The 23431-nt window shown below is 40.9% G+C and overlaps 1 protein-coding gene across 3 annotated transcripts in view; it reads left to right on the forward strand.

The window, feature by feature from the left end:
* Positions 1-21093, forward strand: part of KDM4B (lysine demethylase 4B) — a 94557-nt gene extending 73464 nt beyond the window's left edge. For all 3 annotated transcript variants that reach the window (XM_072845110.1, XM_072845108.1, XM_072845109.1), the window contains 10 exons: positions 1348-1526; positions 2688-2910; positions 5602-5678; positions 5869-5924; positions 6408-6516; positions 12259-12444; positions 12646-12810; positions 13571-13690; positions 16594-16686; positions 18598-21093. In XM_072845110.1, coding sequence (XP_072701211.1) covers positions 1348-1526; positions 2688-2910; positions 5602-5678; positions 5869-5924; positions 6408-6516; positions 12259-12444; positions 12646-12810; positions 13571-13690; positions 16594-16686; positions 18598-18783 — 1394 coding nt within the window. In that variant the 3' untranslated portion in view covers positions 18784-21093. The remainder of the gene's footprint in view (positions 1-1347; positions 1527-2687; positions 2911-5601; positions 5679-5868; positions 5925-6407; positions 6517-12258; positions 12445-12645; positions 12811-13570; positions 13691-16593; positions 16687-18597) is intronic.
* The last annotated feature ends 2338 nt before the right edge of the window (positions 21094-23431 follow it).

The following is a 23431-nucleotide window of genomic DNA, read 5'->3' on the forward strand; positions in this document are numbered from 1 at the left end:
TTCATCCAAGATAAAAATATAGTAAGAAAGCAAAGACACTTTTTAGGAAGTAACCCTCATTTGAAGCATGACAGAGATAGGCAAAAAAGGATTGATTAATTAAACACAATAAAATTTCCCACGTTGTCTGGCAAATATATATCAGTTGGGGGGAACATTTAAAATCTGAGATGTAAACGTAGCCATTAGTGTTTTACTACAAGTTCCTTTTATCCTTTCTGGTAACCTGAAGATCTTAAAAGAGAGGTCTGAAAATCTTAAAAGGGAGGTAGAAATGGGGAGGAGGCTTAGACTTGTTGAGAGCGGAACATTAACTGCGTATTTCCAGTAATTAACAGTGAAGCAGTGAAGAATTTTGTTTAATGTGCTGAGCTCTGGGGATTATGTTCCACTAAGATGTTTTTGAGTTCCCCTGGCCAAAGCTGTTATTTTGGAAGCTTTGCAGATTGACAATGCAGTGAGTGATTTACACTTAGTCTCGTGTGGAAAATTTCTTTAACACTTACAGTGACTCAAAATTCCTTAATAAAGAATGGTAAGAAACTTGGACCCCCAAACTGACACAAATGGATTCTGTGGTGGTTTAATCATAAAATGTCAAGGGCTTTTTAAAGGTTTTGTAAAAACAAAGAATTAGCAAACTAATTAGCACAAGCAGTACCTATCAGAGCTCTGGCAGAAGAAAAGGTGGTGGTGAATGCAAATTGAAGGCTTAGTGGCGTGCGCTTGATGGAAGTAGCTGTGAAGCAGCTGCAGAAAAGTAAAATGAAAACTTGAACCCAGGATATCTCACGGCCAAGATTTGTGTTTGTGGAAACAGGTACAGGATGTGCTTCGGGAAGGTTGAAACAGGCTTGCTGCTGACCGGTGGGAATTGGGAGCTGGCCTAACCAAACCAGCATGAACTGCACGTGCGTCTTCCAGAGAATGCAGCTCCCAGTTGGAGAAAGGAAAAGGGGATTTCCTTGCACTTGCATCATGCATTTTGAACTTGGCTTCCTTGAAAGGATGTTGTAGGTTTCCACAACTAGAAAGCGGAGAGAGTTATGATGGCAGTAAATCTAGATTCTCTTCCTTCTTCTTCCTCGTAGCCAGTTCCGTTAGGTCATTGGTGTCTCTATCTTGTCTATGCTACCTATAAAGTGGAGATTATATCCATTTAAGGAAGTATTTGAGGCATACACATATGAGGAACCATGGACGAGTTGAATGTTCTTATTTATTGAACTGCTTGTGTTGTTGAAACGTTAACTGTTTAACCCTACCTTGCTGCGTTTTGCCTCTACTGTCTGTAGACAGTTTTGCCTCTACTGACTGTCCATTGTTTTGGCATTTTTTTCTTTCTAGAAACATTTCCATTTTCTGGGGAGGAAGATATGAGTGACCCAGAGGCTTTGAAGTCTTTACTTTCCCTCCAGTGGAAGAATAAAGCACATAATTTCCCAGCTGAAAGAAAATTCAATGCAGCTGCTGCCCTGAGCGAGCCATACTGTGCTGTCTGTACCCTCTTTTACCCGTATAACCAGGTAATAATTCCTGATACTGCTCAGATGGACGTGTCAGTGGTGGGTACTGAGTGGTGGCTACTGTGCAAGTTATGCTGCAGACCTTTATAATAAAGAAAGAAGGCAAATTTGCACACCAAAGAAGTGTGTTTGGATTTGGCAGAGGCAGTGGATGGATCCTTTTTTGTTCTCTTTCCTGGCTTCTCTGGCTTTCTCAGCTTTGATTTTTTAAATCACGCATAAAGAGCTTTGCACTGCAAACACTGTTTCATACAGAGAAACAGTGCCATATCGGGCATGTGATCGCTCTTGTTCAGATAATGGGCCTGGACTTGTGACTATATGCAAACAAGCAGAAAAATAAAAATTTACTGAGTAAGCACATACATCATTTTTTGGAAACTACCAATACGCTCTGGGATATGTTATGAGCAGAAAGGCAAAATTTATCAGATGAATTAGTTATTTGCCCATTTGTGCCTTGATTTGTTCTTGGATGCTCATAGAGCCAAATCTGTCTCTCTGTGTCCACTAGGAATATGTGCCTTAGATGCATATATATGTGTTGGAAGCTTTTTCCGAGAAAAGCAGAACCCACCTTCCCCTTCAATAAAATCTCTTGATTTATTATACAGACTGAAAATAAAATATCTGTTCCGATTGCTGGATGTTGTTGTATAATGGTTGTAAGGAAACCGGGTACAGCTGGGCTGTTTTAATCCCTTGTTTTTAACTCTGGTCTGCTACCAGAAACCTTGAAATGTCCTTCTGGAGAAATTCTTGCAGAAAGAGTAGGGAAGGATGCCAAAAGGATGGGAGAGGGGGAGGGAAGGTCTTGCTTTTATTAATATTTTCTTTTTTTTTTTTTCTTTGGTGTTTTCAGATGCAATTTAGGAATTTAGATTTTTACAGAAGAAAAAGAGGGAAAACTTCTCATTATTCTAATGCTTCTTTGAGCTTTCAGAATAAATTACAGATCCCAGTACAGGCCTAAGGAAGAGAGAGAGGAGCAAAAGGCAGCGGTGGGGGTGTGCATGAGAAGACAGGATTTAAAGTTCATTACGGGTGCTGTATGGCTTCAGGTGTTGGATGACTTTTTTGCAAGGGGAATGCTCTGACTTCAAGCTTAAAATTGTGACCAGGGAAGAGGCAATTCCATATGATGATGTTTTCTCTTTTAAGTCCTTACAGATGGATAAAGAAGCTGTCCCAGTCTCTGTAGGGGAGACCGCCTCTTTCGTCCACCTTTCTAAGTGTGGACAAAAGACCAAACCTCTGATCCCGGAGATGTGCTTTACCTCAAGTGGAGAAAACACAGAGCCCCTTCCTTCAAATTCATATATTGGAGAAGATGGAACCAGTCCCTTGATATCCTGTGCCAAATGCTGCCTGCAGGTTCATGCTAGTGAGTGTTTGCTTCTTCACCAAAGCGTTTCGGGTATTGAGAAACTCACAAGTGTCTTTGTACATTGCCTATATTTGAATTCCTTCTGGGCATGCTTGCTATACCTGTCACTCCCACTTTTTCCTTTTCTGGTACTAGTATGTGTATATATTCGAGTCCATCTTGGCAGTCACTGATCTTAAAAATACACAGAAATACTCTTTTTACTGTTTGTTTTGTTGGCCGATTCTTCTCTGTCTCACAGAAAAGATTCTTTCTTTTGTTATCTTTCATTTTTTGTAATAAAGCAGAAATTGCAAAGCTGATCACACTCTTTTCGCTTGTTCAAATATTGGTCTGCTGGGTAAGGTTGTATTGTTCTTGTGTGCATCAGAGATTACGGAGTAGTTTCTGAGATATATTTTATTAGTGTCTGTGTTACTGTTTGTAGGAATGGCACTTGATTACAAAAAGGAACATATGTCTGTTTGTTTCCCTGATAGTTATGTCTGAAAGAAGATCTGATTAATCCTGGTAGAGTGTACCTTCACTGTAGATTGTACGACATCTAGTTAATATTCGCACTCGTACTAGGAGATGCGACGAATTACTGTTCAGCTGTTTGATCTCGACAGATGGGAAAACTTATTTGACTTGCATCAGCTGGAATTACTTTTGTTGTTCCAGTTTTATAGTCCGCAGGTCACCATGCAGCTCAGCTTGACAGTCTCTTGTGGAGAACTAGAATGCAACTTTTATTTCTGTACTGCATCCGCGATTATGGTCACTTCTGGCTAATAAGAGCACATGACGCAGAGTGAGCGTGAGGATAAAGACTGCTTTCTTACTTCAGAAATTGCGCTCTCTGTAGCAATCAGGGCAGAGATGCTGCATCTTGTACATCCGTATGTCTTCAATAGACTAGTCTATCAAAATGGTTTCAGTGGCCAAATACTGTTTAAGGACAGAGGGATGTGAGCAAAGTGATGTTAATCTGCAGTCTCAGACAGCGTGTAGAGAAATTCAGCTTTCTGTTTTGCCTGTGCTCTACCCTTGAGGATAGGACAGAAGTTAAATCTAGTCTGATGTGGTCTCCAGTGTCTTGTGGTTTCCTTGTCGCTGTTTGTACTTCTAGACTGTGATATCCCTTTGACTTTGCTGCAGAGAATCCATTTGCTTTTATTATAGGATTGCAGTGTTGAGGTGTATTTTGGTTAATCTGGCAGCATGCTGTAAAACCAGTTGGCAGTCTGCTTGTTATTGAGAAGTGCCCTCACCCAACTGTGCCAGGTTATGACAACGGCAAGGACGTACAGAGAAGAAAGCTTTTGCGAAGGTTTCTGGGCTTTTAAGGTGTTGACAAAATCCATAAAAAGAGCATACTTTTCTTGTTCCGTTAGGATCACCATTATGGGACGATCTGCTGTTCAGTAAGTGACTATTTCTCCCCTCAGATCCCATCATCCAGCTACCTGTGGTCCTGAAGCAAGAAATCAATGCTGACATTTCAGCCTGTTCTGCACTGCTTCGAGCTCTAGCAGGATTTTGGTTAAGGGTGTCTGTTTCTCTTTCAGCTCAGTTTCCAGATCAGTTTTTTAGATTCAATACCCCTGCTTATTTTCTAGGAGTGGGTTGAATCTGCTTTCTTGATTTGCCCTAGGATGAAAAGAGACTTCAGATGTGGAAGACAGCTGTGGATCTATATTATTGACTTTTTTTGACATAATGTTTATCTGGTTAAGTGGACGATTTTTATAAATCAGGTTATTGTGGCAATCTCAGTGCTTTCTGAATAACTTCTTTTAAGTTTAATTCAGTAATTGGAGACTCTCCAGCTGAAATTTTATGTTCAGTTTTGTTAGGATCGGTAAAGGCCATGGGATGAACTTTGTGTTAGCTAGGATGCTGGCCAGCAATTTGTGGGATGTTTAATTTTCTGCTACAGGCTTTCTCTGCAGGCTTGTAGAAATCACGTAGATCCAATTTTTCAGAAGTATTTGTATGTCTTGTCCCCTTTGTCTTCAGTGGCAAACCTCAGTGCCTTTTACAGAATTTTAAGAGCTTTTTTGGTGTTATTTCCCTGTCTTTATAATGAATATAATACCACTTTCCTATTTTGGTGCTGCAGAGAAGTATGTAGGAGGATTTGGTGCTTGCACATTACAGTCATTGATGCTCTATAAAGTCAGATGTTTCTAACACTTCATATAACCAGAAATTAGTTTTAGTTTAAATACTGTTAAATATGTGAAATGCATGTATTTAATTTCCTTGCAATATTAGTGGTTTTGTCCTTCCTCATAATACCACTTGGCAAAGATGACTGCTTCAATCATGCTAAAATTCTAGTCGTCTTAACTGTTTTCATGTGTGAGTGCATTCCAGCAGTAGTAGCATCACTTTTGAGCCCTGTTCTTGCCTGGAGGATCAAAGTACTGCTGTTGTAGGCCTTACAAAAGAGAAAAAAAAATGTTGAGGGTTACCTGCATGTGGGGTTTTTTGTTTGTTCTTTTTTAGACCTGCGGGTCCCAAATTCTGCCCCCTTTCCCAAGGATGACTTTCCTTATGACTTCTGTCTGAGCCTAGACTATTGAATATAGTTATTCAAATGCTACACCTGATTTCAAAGATGCTTCTGAATTGAAAAGTCAACAAGTCAATACTACAGATACGTTAGCAAAACTCTGAAGGATATAACTTTGTTTCTTTCAGGCTGTTACGGAATACGTCCAGACTTGGTGAATGAAAGTTGGTCTTGCTCACGGTGCTCAGCCAATGCATGGGCAGCGGTAAGCATCTACTCTTCTGGAGACAAAAGAAAACTTACTGTGGGAATTCATTAGATACTTCAGCAGAGATGGGTGGTGGGAGGGTACAGTTTGCCTTTGCATCCGCGATGTGGTGTAGTCATTTTTTGGGAAAGACAGGCAGTCTAGCAGAGCTTTTTGGTCCAGCTCTGAAGGAGTTTTGTTCCTACAGGAATGTTGCCTGTGTAATCTCAGGGGAGGAGCTCTTCAGATGACCACTGATGGGCGGTAAGTATGTTGTTAAATATTTTGCCCTTCCATACTGCATCTAATGTTCTAGAGTTGTGAGTTTGGTCTTGATGCTCAGTGTGACAACTAGTTTTGGCATTATGGAGGTAACTGCTACTCACTAACTTGGTAGGATGAGCTTGAATAACTGTGCTGTCTTACACTCTACACCAGGCTTCTCAATAGCAGAGGTAATGTGGCTCTGAATGCTGTTAAATATGGTTTATTCTTAGAGAAGAGTATTTTCAGAGAATGTTTAGTATCACGCAAGATGAGATGCATAAGAAGGTTGATCCCTGTTTTTCCAGAGACATTTATCTTGTACAACTGTGATTAACAATCAGTTGGTAATGTTGCCAAGGCTGCCAGCCGCCATAAATATGCCTTGATACTGAGGGAGTCAGAGAAATGTTAACTGCCCTCTTGAGTATTTAATTCAAATAACGGTAGACTCTGATTTGTCTCTTCACTTTTTTTTTCCAGGTGGATCCATATAATCTGTGCTATTGCTGTCCCCGAGGCCCGTTTTCTCAATGTAATAGAGCGTCATCCTGTGGATATCACTGCTATTCCAGAGCAGAGATGGAAACTGGTAGGCATCTTTTACCTGTAGAGAGTGTCTGTGAACAAGAGCCAAAAAAGAGAAAAAGTAAAAGGCTTTAACTAGACAGAAAAACATTGTGTGGGATCATAAAGTAGCTGAGATTGGAGGTGATGTTCTCGCTCTTATTTCCAACAAATGCACCAGGAAGCTGTATCATTTGAATGTCTTCTGAGGCACTGTCTCAGTGCTTTGACACACAAACAAGTTGTGATTACCAGTTCTGCCTCTACTCTCTAGGAGTGTGCTCGTACGCTGGGCAGAGCCTAGGACGCTTACCCACCTGGCAGTCAGGTCTAAACTACCTGAAAGCTTCATTTACTGAAAGTACTGCGTCGCGGGAGTGCGAAGGGACGTGGTAACTAGAAAGGAGCTGACATATTGCTGACTTACTCATCTGTAGTTTGATTTGTCTTTCTTGACAATATTTCTCTTTTTTTCTATCAAGAAATCTCATGTAGAAATTAATAAACATTTCTTTGTGACCACGACTGCAAGGCGAGATTCTGCAAAGATTTTAATAAAAGTCTAGCTACAACTTGTTATTTAGTTGCCTAGCCTCATCTGAGGGATTAGTAATGGATGATTCATTAGCTCAGAGCAATTAATCTTAATGTTAGTTAATGCCCCATCACTGTAGTGTGTTATTGCAAAATAAATTGTGCTTTTGCTGCTTTTTTCGTACAGAAGTCAGCTGGGCGACAGTTGGGAGTGTGGTACGGGGGAAGGTGATGTAGCAGTGATACATTGGTTAGCATTGATGTATTTGTTAACTGCGCAGCTATTTAGTGCAGGCAGCCCAGCCAGGGCCCGGACGAGAGATTAGGAAGAATCTCTGTCTGCTTCCAGAGTTATTTCTCTGTTGTGCAAATGGGTTTTGTACACAAATGTGAATGTAAAAAGCATTCATTATTCAGGTGGAGTGATGGAACAGTGTGGTGTGAGAGTGATAAATCTTGCAGCAGTGGTTCTTTATGGATCATCTGACATTTCCAGCATGCATCCTCTTCATTACCAGCACTTGTAATGATGAACTAAAAATCCTTTTACACAAGACTCACTTTTATTGCTTAATGGAGCCTCACAAGAAAACATGACTTAATTCTTTAACTCTTCTGTGGCTACCTTACATTCCTATAGAGCCAGGGCAGTACTGACGTATGTAAAACTCTGTGGCTTCATTCTGCTCCGAAGCATTGGCTGTGCCATCCAGAGCCTCTGCACAGACCTACTACACAGCTTCTGTTTCGTTCCTGAATTAAAGCTTCATAGTTTTGATGACTTCTTCACCGTTGTATTCCATTTGCACCTCATGTTTTCTTCATATCTCAGGAAAGGTAGAGAATTTTTATATGAAGTACCTTGACTTACACAGTCTAATGATGTGATTTACAGGCACCTATTCCTTACGTTGAAGTTAGCAAGAGCCTGGCTTGTAGCTCAATTCTCGTCAAAGCCTGGCTTTAAGCACTTCACTTGGAAATTGTTAGCGTGGATGGTGCCGCATGCTGCTTCATCATAATCAGAGTAACTTTTCTAGAGGTGTAATGCTGGTTTATTTCTGCCAGGATCTGTCATGACTGCCAGCAGGGCATGTTGGCTAGTCCAGGCAGCTTTGGACACAGGTTCAGGGCTTGGTCTTGAGTTCCTGTCAGCATGCCAGTGTGATCCCTCTGTAAGACGTCTGGTGCTCCTATACAGCTAGCCCAACTGTTAGGATGTAAGAAGTAGACTTCCAGCCTAATTACTCTGTAATTCTCTGTAGTACTCTGTCTCTGAACACATTCTGTGTTCAAGAATGTCATCAGGTAAGTATTGTTGTATTTAGACTGATTATAAAAACCTTTCTGCTCTGTTGGTCTATGCCTGTGAACGCCTTTACAGTATGTGTGCATGCACCATTGATGTCTGCTGAAAACAGTTGGTGTTGTCGCCACATACATTGTGGCTTTACGAGTGTCGTTTGATACAGGAAAGAAAGCAAATAAATTATCTTGAGCTAAAATTGAAGTGGGTTTTAGAGTTATGAACTAGGTAAAGATTAAAAAAAAAATAATTTGGATGGTAGAATGTAAAGGCAGTGGTGCTTATAGCAGTAGCATTGGTGTAGTGTGTGGAGAAGTACAAAGGAGGTTTAAATTGGATAAGATTGTGTGGAGAAACACACTCATGAGCCAGCGTGGAGAGTTTTAGGATTCTTTATAGGAATTTGCAGGTAATTCAGGGAGCATGTGAGGAGTCAGTGGAGGAGTTGGGGGTTGTCTGTTTTTTGGAGGTGTGCAGCTGCATTTAGGGAGATAAACTGAAGATGACTAAAAGGTGGTGGTGATGGATCTGATGACTTTGACAATGGCGGAGTTGATGCAGTACTAGATACAATTGGAGAGATGGCCTTGTTGCTGAAAAAGATGGGAGAGGAGAGAAGGAATGATGTGAAGTTGAGGACAGTTGAAGTGAATGGGTGAAGGTAATGAAGGAAAGAGGGGGGTAGGGGTTATATGTTACTATATTTTTGATTTATTTTTTTTAAATATGTTTGTATTGTTTTAAGTTACTGTGGGAGGGCCGAGGTAATGAGCAGTTGCAGTGATCCGTTTAAAGAGCATCTCCTGTTCTTCAGACGTGCACCAGGCCTCCCCTTTCAAGCATAGACTTTTCAGTCCATTTGTGGGTATTGCATCATTTTAAAGAATGCAGTTTGCATGCTTCCTGATTAATGGCGTATTACAGGCCTGTGTGCGTAAATTATTTATGACGTAGAAATTTGGAATAATTAGCTGTCATTCCTTAGCAGAGTAAATGAATTGCAGTGTTCATCATGCAGGAGACAGCCCATTTCTTACTCTCAGCTATGACCCGGCTCTCTGGCGTGCATTTATTCTGAAGATTTTTCTCCGGTGCTTTAGACCTTCTCTCTTCCTGCTACCTCCCCTCCCACAGAAAATACCATGAAATCTACATGTGCTGCTTTACCACAGCACTTGGCACCGGCGCTTCTGTCCATCCCATCTTCCACAATTCCAGATCTTCTACATTTTCACTCCTTCCACCATCTTCTACATTTCAGTCTCACTGTAGCTCCCATTTTGCTTTTTCCTTTGATCATATTTGCTCTGAATATTCCCTTGGTGTAGCTCTTTTGCCTGTTACAAGGAGTTTGTCTTGCCACTGGCGTGTCATGAGGTGCATGCTAATCCTTCTGGCTTGGAAGAATCCTGTTTGCATCAAAAAAGGCAGATTCCTGATACTGGAGGGTTAATGCTCCCTTGTGAGGCAGTATTGAGCACACTGTATATCAGCAGTTGTCCCTGCTGGCAGGAGAATTAGGTATTGACAGTTTAATAATGAGATCTCATTGCTATTGACTTGCTTTCAGTGCCGTGTTCCTGCTGTGCTCTTTGCTGTGGTGCTTATCTAGCTTTTGAACATGGTTTACAGGGCGATAAAGGCATAGCTTATTAAATACTAAAAAACACATTCTGGCAACACTAAGGCCCTGGCGTTGAATTTCCTGGCTTTTGTTAGTGTAAGTAAATAGGCCAAATTAATTTTTGGTGTAAACATACTGACTTCAGTTAATTCACAGGAAGTGAATCTGGCTTATTTCACACATGTGGGGCAGACCCCAGTCAGGGAGGGGTGATGTTGCACGGAAATTGGGAAGAATGCATCTCCCTTTCTTTTGCATGTTTTGCTTTCAAGGAAAAGAGAAATACTCTTCGGAGAAGGAATGGTCTTTTATTTGTCTTGGCAATGCGTTGTAGCTAGCGCCATGGGGCCCTGGCTCTTAGCTATGATAACACAAATAAAACGTAACATTGAAATTTGGCAATTCTTATTTTGCATTTACTGGACAGTTTAGAATATGATGCCACTCTTAATATTTTTGAGGGTACGCTTTTAAGTTAGCTCAGACCTAGAAGCAGAGTGAATTTGTACTTCTGGGGGTTGTATTGGCTTATTGTGTGATATTGAGCAGATTACGATACGTTTCTAATCCCGTGGGATGTAGTAATTCATACAGATCTTACAGTTTAGGTCATGTGTCCTGTAATGTTGCATACTTTGAGCGCTGCTTTAATGGGAGTGAGGTAAATGAGAGGCCATGAAGAGTGAAAGAGGGGAAGAAAGGCTCTGTTTAATATCAGACGCTGCAGAGACAAAAAGAATCCGTCATTCATAGTATCATAGTATGTTTATAGGACATTTATGTTTAGATGATGGATTGGGAGGGAAGCAGGCGGTCAAACCTGGGGGGCAGTGGCTGGAGCAAACCAGTGTAATGTGCATTGGAGATGGTCATCTGAAATGGGCACTAAAAATTACTGCTTTCCTCTGTTCCTCCTTATATGTGGAAATTATTTCTTTGTAATAAATAAATTACATAACTGTTTAGTCAGATTCATGGGCATATAATATATCTCAGGATTTTATTTATATGAGCTGTTCATTCTGACAAGTAAAATGCATGTTCATCTCATGGGTGTGATACTAATTTTTCCTTGATTTGCCTTGTCCAAGCCTCAGCTAAGGTAAAGGAGCTGCCATCCATCAGTGACAGATTCCCTAGACTTCAAATGTTAAAAGCTAAGAATGGTGTTTCCAGATAGTCCCCTGGAAACGTTATGCAGGTGTCCAACTTGAATTTCTTCAGGTTGGGATTCCCAAAACCTGGTCTTCTGTATTTCTGAGGGGCTGGAAACAAGAATTTGGTGCTGTTAGGCAATGAGGAAATGTATCTCGTTTCCCACTGGCACCTAATGCTTGCTGCCAAGTCTATAGTGCCATACAGCTTATGATTTTTAGTTTTAAAAAAATTTAGATTTCTTTTTAAAGTAGTCGCCACATCTTAAGTTGATTACCTGTCCCCCCTAAGTGCTGTCTCATTAGATTAGCCTAATGACTGGATCTGCTTTGCAGAAAATGAGTCTAAAAAATACTGAAAGATTTCATACCTTTTTCCCCCCTATAATTCTGGTGTTTGGTACAATGTTTTTATTTCTTCTGTTTGCAGAACAGTGACTGAGTTATCTACAATAGCTAATCTGACATGGATACCAATAAAATATTTACACTTGATATGTTTATGTGTGTAAAATAAACATTCAATATTGTTGTTCCATTATATAAAATTATATTCTATTAGATCTAATAGGTATAATGTTCCATTAAATATAACAGAACAAATTATCACACAGTTATTCTGCGTTCTGTTCTTTCAAAAAATGAAAACATTATTTTCTAGCAGTGTATCTGTGAAGAACCAGCTGCTGTTTGAATTAACATAGGTACATTTCATTTATCTAAGGAGGACTAGTATTGAGTTGTAGCAGTTCTCCAATAACACTGATGTGTGTGTGCCTGTTTTGCCCTCCCTTTTTCTCAGCCCTCCAGTGAACACAGTCTCAAATTGGATTTAAGTCTGCTTCACTGTCCAGCATGGTTCTGGAGGGCTGAGTTACTGGTAGATGTCGTCGTGTTCAAGGGAATGATAAGTTAGTATCTGCTGTAGTTTCTTGGCTTATGAGTGATTCTAGGCAAGTGTATATAGGCAATTCTGGAAGTGTTGGACTTGACCTCTCAGCAGCAAACGTCACCATTTTTGTCTGTGGCTTCTAGGCCCTAGACACTAACGATACAGACTTTTCCCCCACATCAGGTAACAGGGTGCCATACGTTGCGTTGAAGCTGCTGTTGACCGCCTGCATAACGCCGACCTGTGTTTCCTTTCAGAAATGCGTGTACTGTCGGAAACGGATGAAGAAAGTGTCTGGTGCCTGCATCCAGTGCTCGTATGAGCACTGCTCCACATCCTTCCATGTGACCTGTGCACACGCAGCCGGCGTGCCCATGGAGCCGGATGACTGGCCCTATGTGGTGTCCATCACTTGCTTCAAACACAAAGCAGCTAACCAGAATGTATGTTTTTTGTTTGGGGTTTGGGGTTTTTTTGGTTGGTTGGTTTTGGTTTGGTTTTTAGTGTTTGTTTTTTTTGGTTTTGGGTTTTTTGTTGGGGTTTGTTTTTTTTTTTTTTGGAGAACAGTTTCTCTGCACCTATATTTTTGAAGCAGCTTTTATGATTGCAAATTGCAAATTATTCCCTTTTTCTCTATAACACAGATTCCGTTTCGAAGGGAGGTGACCCTTGGACAGACTGTGATCACAAAGAACCGGAATGGACTCTACTACAGATGTAAAGTGATTGGCATGACAACACAGACTTTCTATGAAGTAAACTTTGATGATGGTTCATACAGTGACAACGTTTACCCAGAAAGCATTATTGTAAGCAGCTCTCTGTGGAGACTATTACCGTTATAGATGAGTACAAAATGTAATGTGTGCATTCCTCTTCCATGCGCTTTGGGGTGGAACAACAAAGTAAAACTTAAAACAAAAAAAAAGTAAAGTTGCTGCTGGCATAGAAAAACTCATACTGCTCTTCATTACTGTTCTTCTTGTTTATGACATTATCTCATTTCATTTTTTTTGTTCCTTTACGAAGATGTGATTTTGCTATATGCCTATGACTTAAGAGAAAGCAATGTTTGTTTTAAGTTGCATCCTATTTGTTTTGTGGTTGAATAATCTCTTATTTTTCAACTGACAAGTGTGATTCATGGGGGAAGCCGATTGTCTGTAAGCACTTCTGGTTCAAAATAGGGAATTCACTTAATAGAAGAATGTCTAGAAGAGGCTGACTTGTCAACTCATGCGTTCTCTTCCTGATTGTGCCATTGATTCACCATGTGAAACAGAGCAGGTCACCCCGCGTGTTTTTGTTGATACAGGAGATCTGATGTTTTGGGATTTGTAATGAGAGATTTCCTAGAACTGAGTACTGTCACCAGAAGGAGGTGCCAGTGTTTATTTCTGGTTAATGGTTTTGTTTGAGATGACTGCAATTAATCACGAGCGCAAAAACTTTCTTAATTATAATGTTATGTAGCAACTTCCTTGAGCAGTGATTTTAACGCACCTCTTTACTTAGTTCTTGAGCTTTGTTGGTGTTGGCTGTCTGACCTCTTTCACTCTATGTCTTCAGAGCAGAGACTGCATCCAAATGGGACCCCCTCCAGAGGGTGAGTTGGTTCAACTGCAGTGGACGGATGGAATCATCTATAAGGCCAAGTTTATTGCAGCCCAGATCAGTCAGGTTTACCAGGTGAGTATGGAGGAGTACCCATGTACTTCATGTCAACATGTCTGATTGTTGCTTGAATTGTATAGCTCACGAGTGTTGAATGCTTGCTCTGGTCATAAAGGGAGATTTGCCTTCTGAAATTAATACTGCTGGTAGTCTAAAGAGAAATATACTGTTAAAATAGGATCAGGGTAAAGATTTTCTGTGGCAGAATGTGGATATATGGATAGACATATGTCTAGACTGTATCTGCTTTTAAAATATAAAATAAATTTGCCCTGTTGCTTATAGCTCAGATCTGACTCAGGTCAAAAGTGACCTCCTCGAACTACTGTGATGGCTGTCCTATGGCTGGAGCTGAGCTTGTCGTCTGTAGTTCCCCATGAGTCAACGTCTACATAATTACAACTTATCTCGATGCTTTGAGAGGAAGTAAGGGAAACAATGGGTCAGAAGACTACTTCAAGGGGGGGAATAATCCTCTGGTCTTGGGAAGGTACTTTGTGGAGCAGCAGCATGTGGGAATAATGTCCTGGTGCTGTTGTGTGAGGAATTAGAAACCTTCAATCTCTAGTCTCGCACACTCTCACCATCTTCGTTTTTAAGGTGAGAAAAACAGCAGCCAGTTGTGGTTTTGTCTTTGAGTCTGTTCCTTGTATGGGATTTTTGTTTGCGGAAGGTTGTCATAGTCAGTAAAGGAGGATTTAACCTGGTACATAGTGTTAGTATTTCAGCACAGAAGGCTTTATAAAATGCAGTACATTCATTTGATTAAATCCTTTTTGAATGGCACCGAGAACTTGACAATTATAGTGATTTGGAAAGTATACTTTGTGCACATCCTTTTGAAAAATATATGCTGAAATTTGCAAATAATTGTTATTTTTAAGAGATTAATGCCTCTGGACAAAAGGCAAAGGAAGTCCCATATCTTGCATTTGTTTGAAATGGGGTTCTGGTTTCTGTCCTTTCTACGCAGAGTGTTTCACATATGTGTGCGAAGAGCACAGTAATCCACGTTGTCAGTTAACGGTCTTTTTGGTGTGTATAATGGATGTTAACTGCTTCAGAGAAGATGTGATCTGAGGTGACCCTGGTTATGAATAAATACAATATATAGTTCCATAAAGATCTATTGTTATGCATGCTTTCCAGTTTAATCACAGTATAGGAAATTGTCATTGATTTCTCCAAGGTACAATAATTTGAAATAAGCTATTCCACTGATAGTGCCAGATGACAGAAAAATATGCACGAGGAGTCCGTGTTTTTCAAATCATGCAGTTACCTATAAGTAAAGCTCTTCTCCATGGGGAAAACAGCCTGAAGAGCTTTCCACATTGGTTCCCTATGTAGATATTTTTTCAGTACTTATGGTGCATCTCTTCTATCTGTTTTGGAATAAGATTATATTTAAAACCACAGAAACAGTTTTGTTATGTGTGTTCATAGGAAGTGTGTTCATATGTGTGTTCATATGTGTGTTCATAAGTGTGTTCATAGGAAGACAGCATGGATTAGCTTTTGCATTTTAAACTCGTCTTATTTTACAGTAGCTTCCCAGTTCACATCTCTCAGTCTCTGTATTTTGTGTGCTAAGATTAAATGTGTATATTTTTAAAAAAATTGAGCCCAAATGACTGTCTTGTAACTTGCTCTAATGTGTGTTCATAACGGGGTCTAACCCATATCAGTAACCTGGAACTTAAATAAACAAGGTCCAACCACTCCGTGATAGTTTAAGATGGCACTGCCCTCAGTTGCAAACCCTGCCTTTCTACTAGGAGTTGAGCTCGCGTAGTGGAAATGGCAGACAGCAATCTGTGTGCGCCTCGGCTGTTAAACTTGGTAGTTTATGTTCCCTTCTGACTCTGTTATGGTAGTGGTGCTCTGTAAAACCAGGGAGTCAATGGGACCGGTAGCATCTTAAACCACCTCAGCAGGGCTCAGCAGAGCTGGTCTTTCAAAGCCTGTTCTCCCACCTGCATAGTTACTCCAGCTGATATATGCTGCTCAGTTAAGGGACCTCAGCAGGCATCGCTGAGCTTGCATAACTGATGAGCTGCAAGACCTGGGCAGCGCAGGAGGAGTTGTTCAGAGCACAGATGCTTTCTTCCTTCTGAATTTGTCCAGTCTGAACCTGACATCCCATATTAAGCTGTGCTGTATGTCCTTCTGCATTATCCAGAAAAGCGTAATCAGTCTTGAGCAAAGGAAATGAGAGTCTCTTAAAAACTTTTAATAGTTCTAGCATTTTTATATGCACATTTCCATGAATAAACATTCCTGTAACATCTGATGCATAATTCATGGTATAATCAGTGCTTAGCAAAAAAGGTTTGACGTGAGGAGTTACCACTGTTTTTTTGTACCTGGCTGACTATTTCTGCTTGTTAAAATACAAATGTATTTTAGTAGCTGGAGTTTTTTCCTTATGACGTGTGAAAATGCTTTGTTTAAGATGAAAGAAATTCGTATTACCATATTGCCTGAATAAAGGGCTGCCTTTTATTGTAAGTGAAAAGCTTCTTTTTTTCAGGATTTGAATCAAAAATCAGTGGAAATCTCTAGTGCTCTGACTGGGAGGAGGGAGCAGAGGTGCTGGTCCAGATGTAGTATAGACCTTTTAGGATCCACAGGAGCACTGAATGAAACCACTTGGGCCAGTAAGACAGGGGTGCCTGAGCAGCACTGAAACCAGCACTTTTTGGGTAAAGCATCCTTAAAACAGCTTAGGGATGCTCATTCTGCAGCAATCCTAGAGACGTGCAGTGCCAAGAACGGGATCGTCCATGGGAGCTGGCCCCTGATGCTCCTTGGTATTCCCCTGAAGGGACCGTATGTGGCATAGTCTGGGAGTGGACTGTTGAGGAACTGTAAATGTGGAGGCCAAGTTCTTATTTCATCTTCTGCCTGCTCTATAGGTCGAGTTTGAAGATGGTTCCCAACTAATGGTAAAGCGTGGTGATATTTATACCTTGGAGGAAGAGCTTCCCAAGAGAGTGAAGTCTCGCCTGGTGGGTATCAAACTAACAGAAACAGCAGAATGGCTGTGACTTTGCAGTACTCATTTGCATTTTCTTAGCATATTGTTTAGACATTAGGTGAATGCAGCCTCCAATTTCTGTGGCTGTAAAACCACTTGTCATTCCCAAAATACGTAGAGTAGAAGAAATCCTTGATGTAAATGCCTGAGAAGCATTTAAATGATTTTCCCTTTCACATGTTCAGATCTGATTTTTGTTTTCTCTGGTTAAAAGATTATGTTCATATCATTTTACACCATATGAATGTAATTATCTGGACTGCCGTTCTGTCTGAGTACTGCCTTTCATCAGAAGTGAGGTGAATTGGTCTACAGCTAAGTGCTTTCTGGAGAACTGATTAGCTACATGGGACCAAACCCCTGTTTCTCACCAAATAGGAGATTTAGAACCTAGCTCTTCTCTAAAAGATCAGGCTGTCTTCAACTGCATACAATGGAATTATTGAGCCTAGAAAATATGAGGGATTTATTTCTTAGGTTTTTTAGTTCCAGGCTTGCTGGGTATTTTCAAACCTGGTGCATTAACCTTTAAAGCCATCTCATTTAAACAAATGATGAGGCTGGTTTCTATGCAAATTGAGAATACAGTTTTCTTCTTCATTCTAAATGTCTGTTATGTCAGCCACTGCAGGACAGGGACGGATCCACAGAGTTAACCTGTGATAAGGTTGTGGGCTTCTGTCTCTTTTACAAGACAAAAACCTTCCCTTAAGAATATATGAATTGCTGGGCCAAGTTAAACCAGTGGTTCCCTGACCCTGTGAATCTGTGGCTGCTAGCAGACATGCGAGATGCACGTCGTCAGAAACAGCCTGGTGACAGGCAATTCTGTGGAAGAACTGATGACAATTCGGAGGAAACTTTTGTTTGCTTATGCGTGTTTTACCAAAAAAATACTTGTAAAATGCTTTCTGAAACATAGCTTTCTGAAACGTAGCTCTGGATGGCTTCTCCATCTTGTTTGAGGTTGTTTATCTCAATAAGACCTCATGGCATAAATTTTGGAGGTTAATAATAATTTACCTTGTTATCCTTGAAAGACTGTTGGTGGCAAAGAAACACCCTAGAATTAATTTCTAGGATCTGCACAATATTTGAGTTTATTTAAGCTTGTCTAATAATAAAGACAATGTATTGAAGACCTGAAATACAGGAGTTGGAAAGAAATACATTCTCTGGAGTGGAGACGTCAGGCTTTATAACCAGAGAAAGAAATGCAAGTTCCAGAGAAAGAAATGCAAGCTGGAAAGTGAATAAAAAGTTCAAGTCTGGTTGAAAGCTAAGGCTTTTCTCATGTACTTGCTGCTGCCAGAAGTGTTAGACTATGCTCTGTGGAAATGATGCTCACGGTGCTTTACTGTAGAACAGCAAACAACGGAACAAAGCGATAGGAGATAATAATTTCTACCAAGGAATGCATCTCATTTGAGAGTGTAAGAGCAGGACGAACAGAAGCAATTGTTTGTACAGTGATCCCCAAATGCTTTCTTTGGGTCTTTTTTGTTTTAAAGACATTAGGGAAGCCCCACTTTCCTCTGTGCCTTCTACTAGGAATTGAATAACCTGAAGAGGCAGAGGAGGATAGGAGTAAACAGAGAATTGGCAAGGCAGGAGCTGAAGAGAAAGATACTTGGAAACAGAAGGAAGGCAACTTGAGGGTTTCTCTTTCCAGTTTGGTTTCAGAAGCCCAGAATTTTTAATTTCAGCCGTGTGCTTTACATGTTTCGGAGTTCATTTTTTTCCTACAGAAATACTCTGAACCAAATTGTTCGCTTGCTATCCCTGCTGTCTTGTTGTGCAGGCGTGCTCCACCGTTTGCACCCGCGTCTCTCCCGGTTTTCCCGCTGTGCCTCTAATGCTTGTACTTTCGTGTCTCCTGCAGTCCCTCAGCACTGGGGCCCCTCAGGAAGATGTATTTTCGGGAGATGAAGTGAGAGCAGCCAAGCGCCCCCGGCTGGGGAATTCAAGAAATCCCGAAGAATACGGACAAAACCCAGATTACTTGGCCTTTATGGAGAGCCTGTTGCAGACACAGTACCAGCCCGGAACTCAGAGCAACATGTTTTAACCAGGATTAAATAAAAATATTAAATTAACCCTTTTCAAGCCTACGGAAAAATAACCAGGAAACTGTGGAATAGAAGACCATCTTTGTGCAATAGCCTGCTGCGAATTTCTTTCATCTACTCTTTGTTTGGACGGCAAGAAAATCCTGTCTGGCTGCACGCTACCTCTACTTTGCCAGACGTTGCTGACCAATAGAGTAGGGAGCTTGAAAAACCTTCAGACAGCATTTCACGCAGAGACTTTGGAAGAGTTTGTACTAATGGAGCTTTGCGACTGGCTCCTTTTTGTGAGGCTTGGAAAGGGTTAAAATTTGACAAAATGACTTTTTAAAATATGTCAAACTCTTTTGTCTTTAAAGGTGCTATTACATTGACTACTGAAGCAGCCTTTGGAATTGTGTTTTCTGTACATAGACGTCACCTTTGTGAAGTTTTCTATAAATGAGCATTATTAAAAAAAAAAAGCAAACAAAAATAGGAAAACAAAAGTTTCGACAAAACATTTTTCTAGCTTATGGCTTTAAAACAGAAAATAAACAACATCCTCCCCCCTCCCCCCAATGAAATGTGACGACTAATATTACGGCGGGGAGAGAGAGAGAGCAAGAGCAGATGTCCTGGAAAGTTCTGGGTTCTTTTTTGTAAAGAAACACTATCTTCTTTGTAAGCTGGGGAAGATGGGGAAAGAAATGTTTCATAGCTGGGATGTTTCTTACCGTTAGTTCACTTAAAGACATGTGATAGATATGTGCATTTCTGCCATGTCACCGGGAAGGGACCTAGGGAAGAAATGGCCAGGTTTTGGTCATTCTTGTCATCTTCCTTCCCCATCTTTGCCATCACAGTTGCTTTCTAGTTAAAAATCAGCATGGCTTTCAGTTACAATATGCCACTCAGTTTTGGCAAGTGTTCTGTTGCTGCTTCTTGTGTTAGTTCCTTTACGAGCCATCCCCCTTCCCCACTGCAGACTTAGAGCATCGAGGGATTGCTCTAGCTCTCTGGTAGGCATGTCTCCCATAGGAACTTTTTTCTTTTCTTTGTTTTTGGGTGGGTTTTTTTGTTTTGTTTTTGTTGGTTTGGTTTTGTTCTTCTTCTTTTTTTTTTTTTTTTGAGTTGTGCTCCTTACAGTTGTGAGAATCATTCCATGACAGAAGCCTGGGAGGTGTTTGTATGTTTTTCTTTTATTCTATTAAAGAAGAAATTCCCCAAACATCTTTGATTGTTGTGACATCCTTTACTTAAGTAAAAACTGAGCCTTTGAGATACTCCTGGGGAAGAGGAATGCAAGCCCTTCATTTGAGTGGCCTCAGTTCACTGAGAATTCAACGAGCATTAAAGGCAAAAACAAATCCTAAAGTATTGAGTGGGCAGCTCCCACTTGAACACTTGAAAATCACCTCTGGTTGAAGAGCTGTTATGGAGCAGTGTTTTGTAAAATAACCTGATCCCAAACTCTGCTGAAGTCACTGGAAAGTCTTCCACTCTCTTTGGGAAAGAAAAAGGGAAAGAAAAAGGCGGCCCTAGTACAGAGTTGGGAAGGGGACGTGGCTTCCATGATGTCTGGGTGAAGGGGGGCAAGGGCGCATCGTACCACTCGCCTCAATGCCTTGGCTGGCAGAAGCCGCTGTGAGATAGCAGAGCTATCCAGAACGCTGCACAGCAATCTTTTCCACTTAATTCCCTGAAATTACTGGACAGAAAGAGACAATATTACTATTTTTTTTCTTTTTAAGCCCCTTTTCTAGGTGGTCATTGTTCTGTGGAGAGGTTTTTAAGCAACACTATAGCTGGATCTTTAAGGGAATAAGTGGGAAGGATTTGTGGGCTGGCAGATGGTAGATTAGCATCTTAAGAGACTCGATGGGTATTAAACTGTCGTAGTGAAAGAGTGGAGATAGAATAAAGCAATTTTTTTTTTTTAATTTTGATTTTTGTTCTCCCTTGAGAGAATTGGAGTTCCCTTTATTTCTTACTGCCTCTGCTACGGGTTATTTTATTGGTGTGTGCGTCTCTGCGTGTGTGCACGCGTGCGTGTAAGACGTTTGAAACAGGGTTTTTTTATTTCTGAGTTTTTGACGTTTTCAATAGATGTCTCCAAGAATAAAAACAAACTGAGACTAATAAAAGTTTTAAAAATTGGCAAGGTTCTTAAAGCTTCGGTTGTTACTCCTACATAGTTGTCTCCTGTCGGATAAGACATGATTTAATAGAAAACTTGCTTGTGTAAAAGAATAAGAATGTTGCCAGGCCACAAGAGAAATATTTAAAGCAATTGAAAGAGAATTTAAACAGCAGAGGATTTTTTTTGGAGGTGGGAGGGGAAGGGTGGGATGGGATGAGTGGTTGTGAGCAATGGGGAATTTCCTCTGCATGTTAAAGTCCTGACTGAAATAGCACCATTACTGTATTCATATGTAGTACCTTTTAAAAATACTATTTATATTGTAAAAACAAAGTGTGTTTCCTCACCCCATATTCAGATGATGAGTTATGTTTAAACGTGAACCTGGAACTGTAGAATGCCCTTCCTTGTTGCAGGGGTTCTCCCTTTTTGTTCATTTTTAAATCCCTCTTTTTGTTTAGGAATGACTTGTGCAGATTATCTATAATGACCATATTGATGGCCTCTGTGCATCAGACTATTGAAAAGGAAATAGGAAATGCACATTCCTACCCTTCCCTTCCTCCAGTGAAATATATTTGTAAGTGTCTGATGATGTGCTATAAAAATAATGATTTTTTTTTTTTTTCCTCCCCCTAGATTAAGGATGTGATGTATTTTTTGCATATTTTTTCTCTGCCTCTAGGTTCATAATGAATTAAAGGCTGTTGAGCACTTCAGAATTACACTTTTTGGGGGGTTGAAGTCTCTTCATTTCTAAGTTTAAAGTCTTTTGTACTGCAGGAGAAGGTGGCTCCCAGATCTAATGGGTAAAGCTGACTGATAAAACTGAGCCAAGAGAAGCTGAGACTGATGAAGAAGAACGTGCTCTTTTCCTTCCTCTCTGTTGACCATGCAGGAGAAGAGGTCTGTCCTTGTACCCCTTCCCACAATTAAGAACCAAGCTCGCAGTGCATTTTTGTCCAAGGTCCAGGATTTGCTCTAGCTGGCTTGTTCACGAGAACTGTGGTTGTTAAATAGCCAGAGGTGGTTCTAAAATCCTTTATCTTTTAAATCACCAGTTTGCTACTTCCTTTTTGGAGTCTGCTTCATAGCCTTCCAGTAGCCTTTCTTTCTAGCCCTTGGAGGTCATGCTGACATTGAACCTCTTAAAATAGCATCTTCCTGAACCTTCATTTAAACACCTTCATTTCCCATCCTCTTCATTTAAACACCTTCATTTCCCATCCTGAGCCCTGATACTTTCCTACAAATTCCTCTCCAATTGTTGCAGTATGAGGCTAATGCTGCAGATTATGTGAAAGAAAAGAAATCTCCAATTTCCAGTCTTTTGCAGCTTAATAGTTTTTCTTGAGATAATCTGAGGAATCATACTAGTGGGAAGAAGCTGCTGATATGAAGTCTGTTGGAATTTACACCCACTCAAAGCTTACCTTTGAATTTAAGGTCTGCTATATTGCTGTAATAAGAACTAATATAATTTTAAAGATGTCTTAAGAAGCAGTACATACTTCCAAGTAACTGCCTGGATCAGTGATCAAAAGGCAAGGATCAAACCTTTCCGTCACCCTATCAGAGCCTCACAGGGTGGAATAGGCATTTCCACAGACCCCCCCCCAAGCCACCGTGGTTTCTGTTACTCGCTGAGATTGCTACACTAAAATATAGATGATACAGGGTTATAGGAAATTATGCTGTGCCTGGGGAGTCCTTGGGGAGATGATGTGAATACTACAACTGCTGTAGTGAAGAGCTTTGCTTCCTGTGCTTTCCTCTGTCTAAGTACCATTCGGGGCTGGATGAAAGAGTGTAGATGAGCACAACTCATTAGCCTCTTCTTCTAACCTCTACATCTTTATCATCCCTGGAGAAAGTGTAGTTGTGTGTATCTTTTAAACCTACGTGGTTGAGCTGCATCTCTGACTAAAGCATGTTTCCGTTTCCTCCTTTTGCTTCTCCGCGTGCTCCATTTGTGCCAGCTCCATCCTCGGGCGGTCCGGCCGGTTTGCTCTCAGCCAGCCCCGCACAGCGTGTTCGTGCGCCGGTGCCTGCTCTGCGGCTCCCTCCCGCCTGGCGCTTGCCTCTGGTCCTGCCTCGCAGAGTGCTTTGCTTAGGGCTCGGCCGTTAACGGACCTGGGTCGCCAAAGGAGAGACGAGACGCTCGTATGCGATGCTTTGTCTTGCGCAAAGGACTGCAGTTTCTTCCTTCTTCGCAGAAGTCCAGCTCACTTGGGCTGGCGAACAGCAGGGTGCCTTCACACAAGCAGATGTTTTGAAACCTGTAGCGTAGAAGCTGATAAAACTCCCTGAGTTAGTGTCGCCAACTGTCACATGCACAATAAAGTCATTTTGTGATAATTGCTGGCAGCAACGAGAAGATGGGGATCAACAGGCTGCTTATTCCTACTCTGAGGCCAGCAGAGATTTTTGCCATATGCCTGGAGAGTGGAACAGTGGATGGAGATTCATTAATTCCTTGTCTGGTTGGAGAAAGATCTTTAGCTTGGTGAGAAGAAATGGAGGAGATA

This window comes from Ciconia boyciana, chromosome 24 (genome assembly GCF_034638445.1).
Source record: "Ciconia boyciana chromosome 24, ASM3463844v1, whole genome shotgun sequence".
In the NCBI taxonomy this organism is placed as follows: domain Eukaryota; kingdom Metazoa; phylum Chordata; class Aves; order Ciconiiformes; family Ciconiidae; genus Ciconia; species Ciconia boyciana.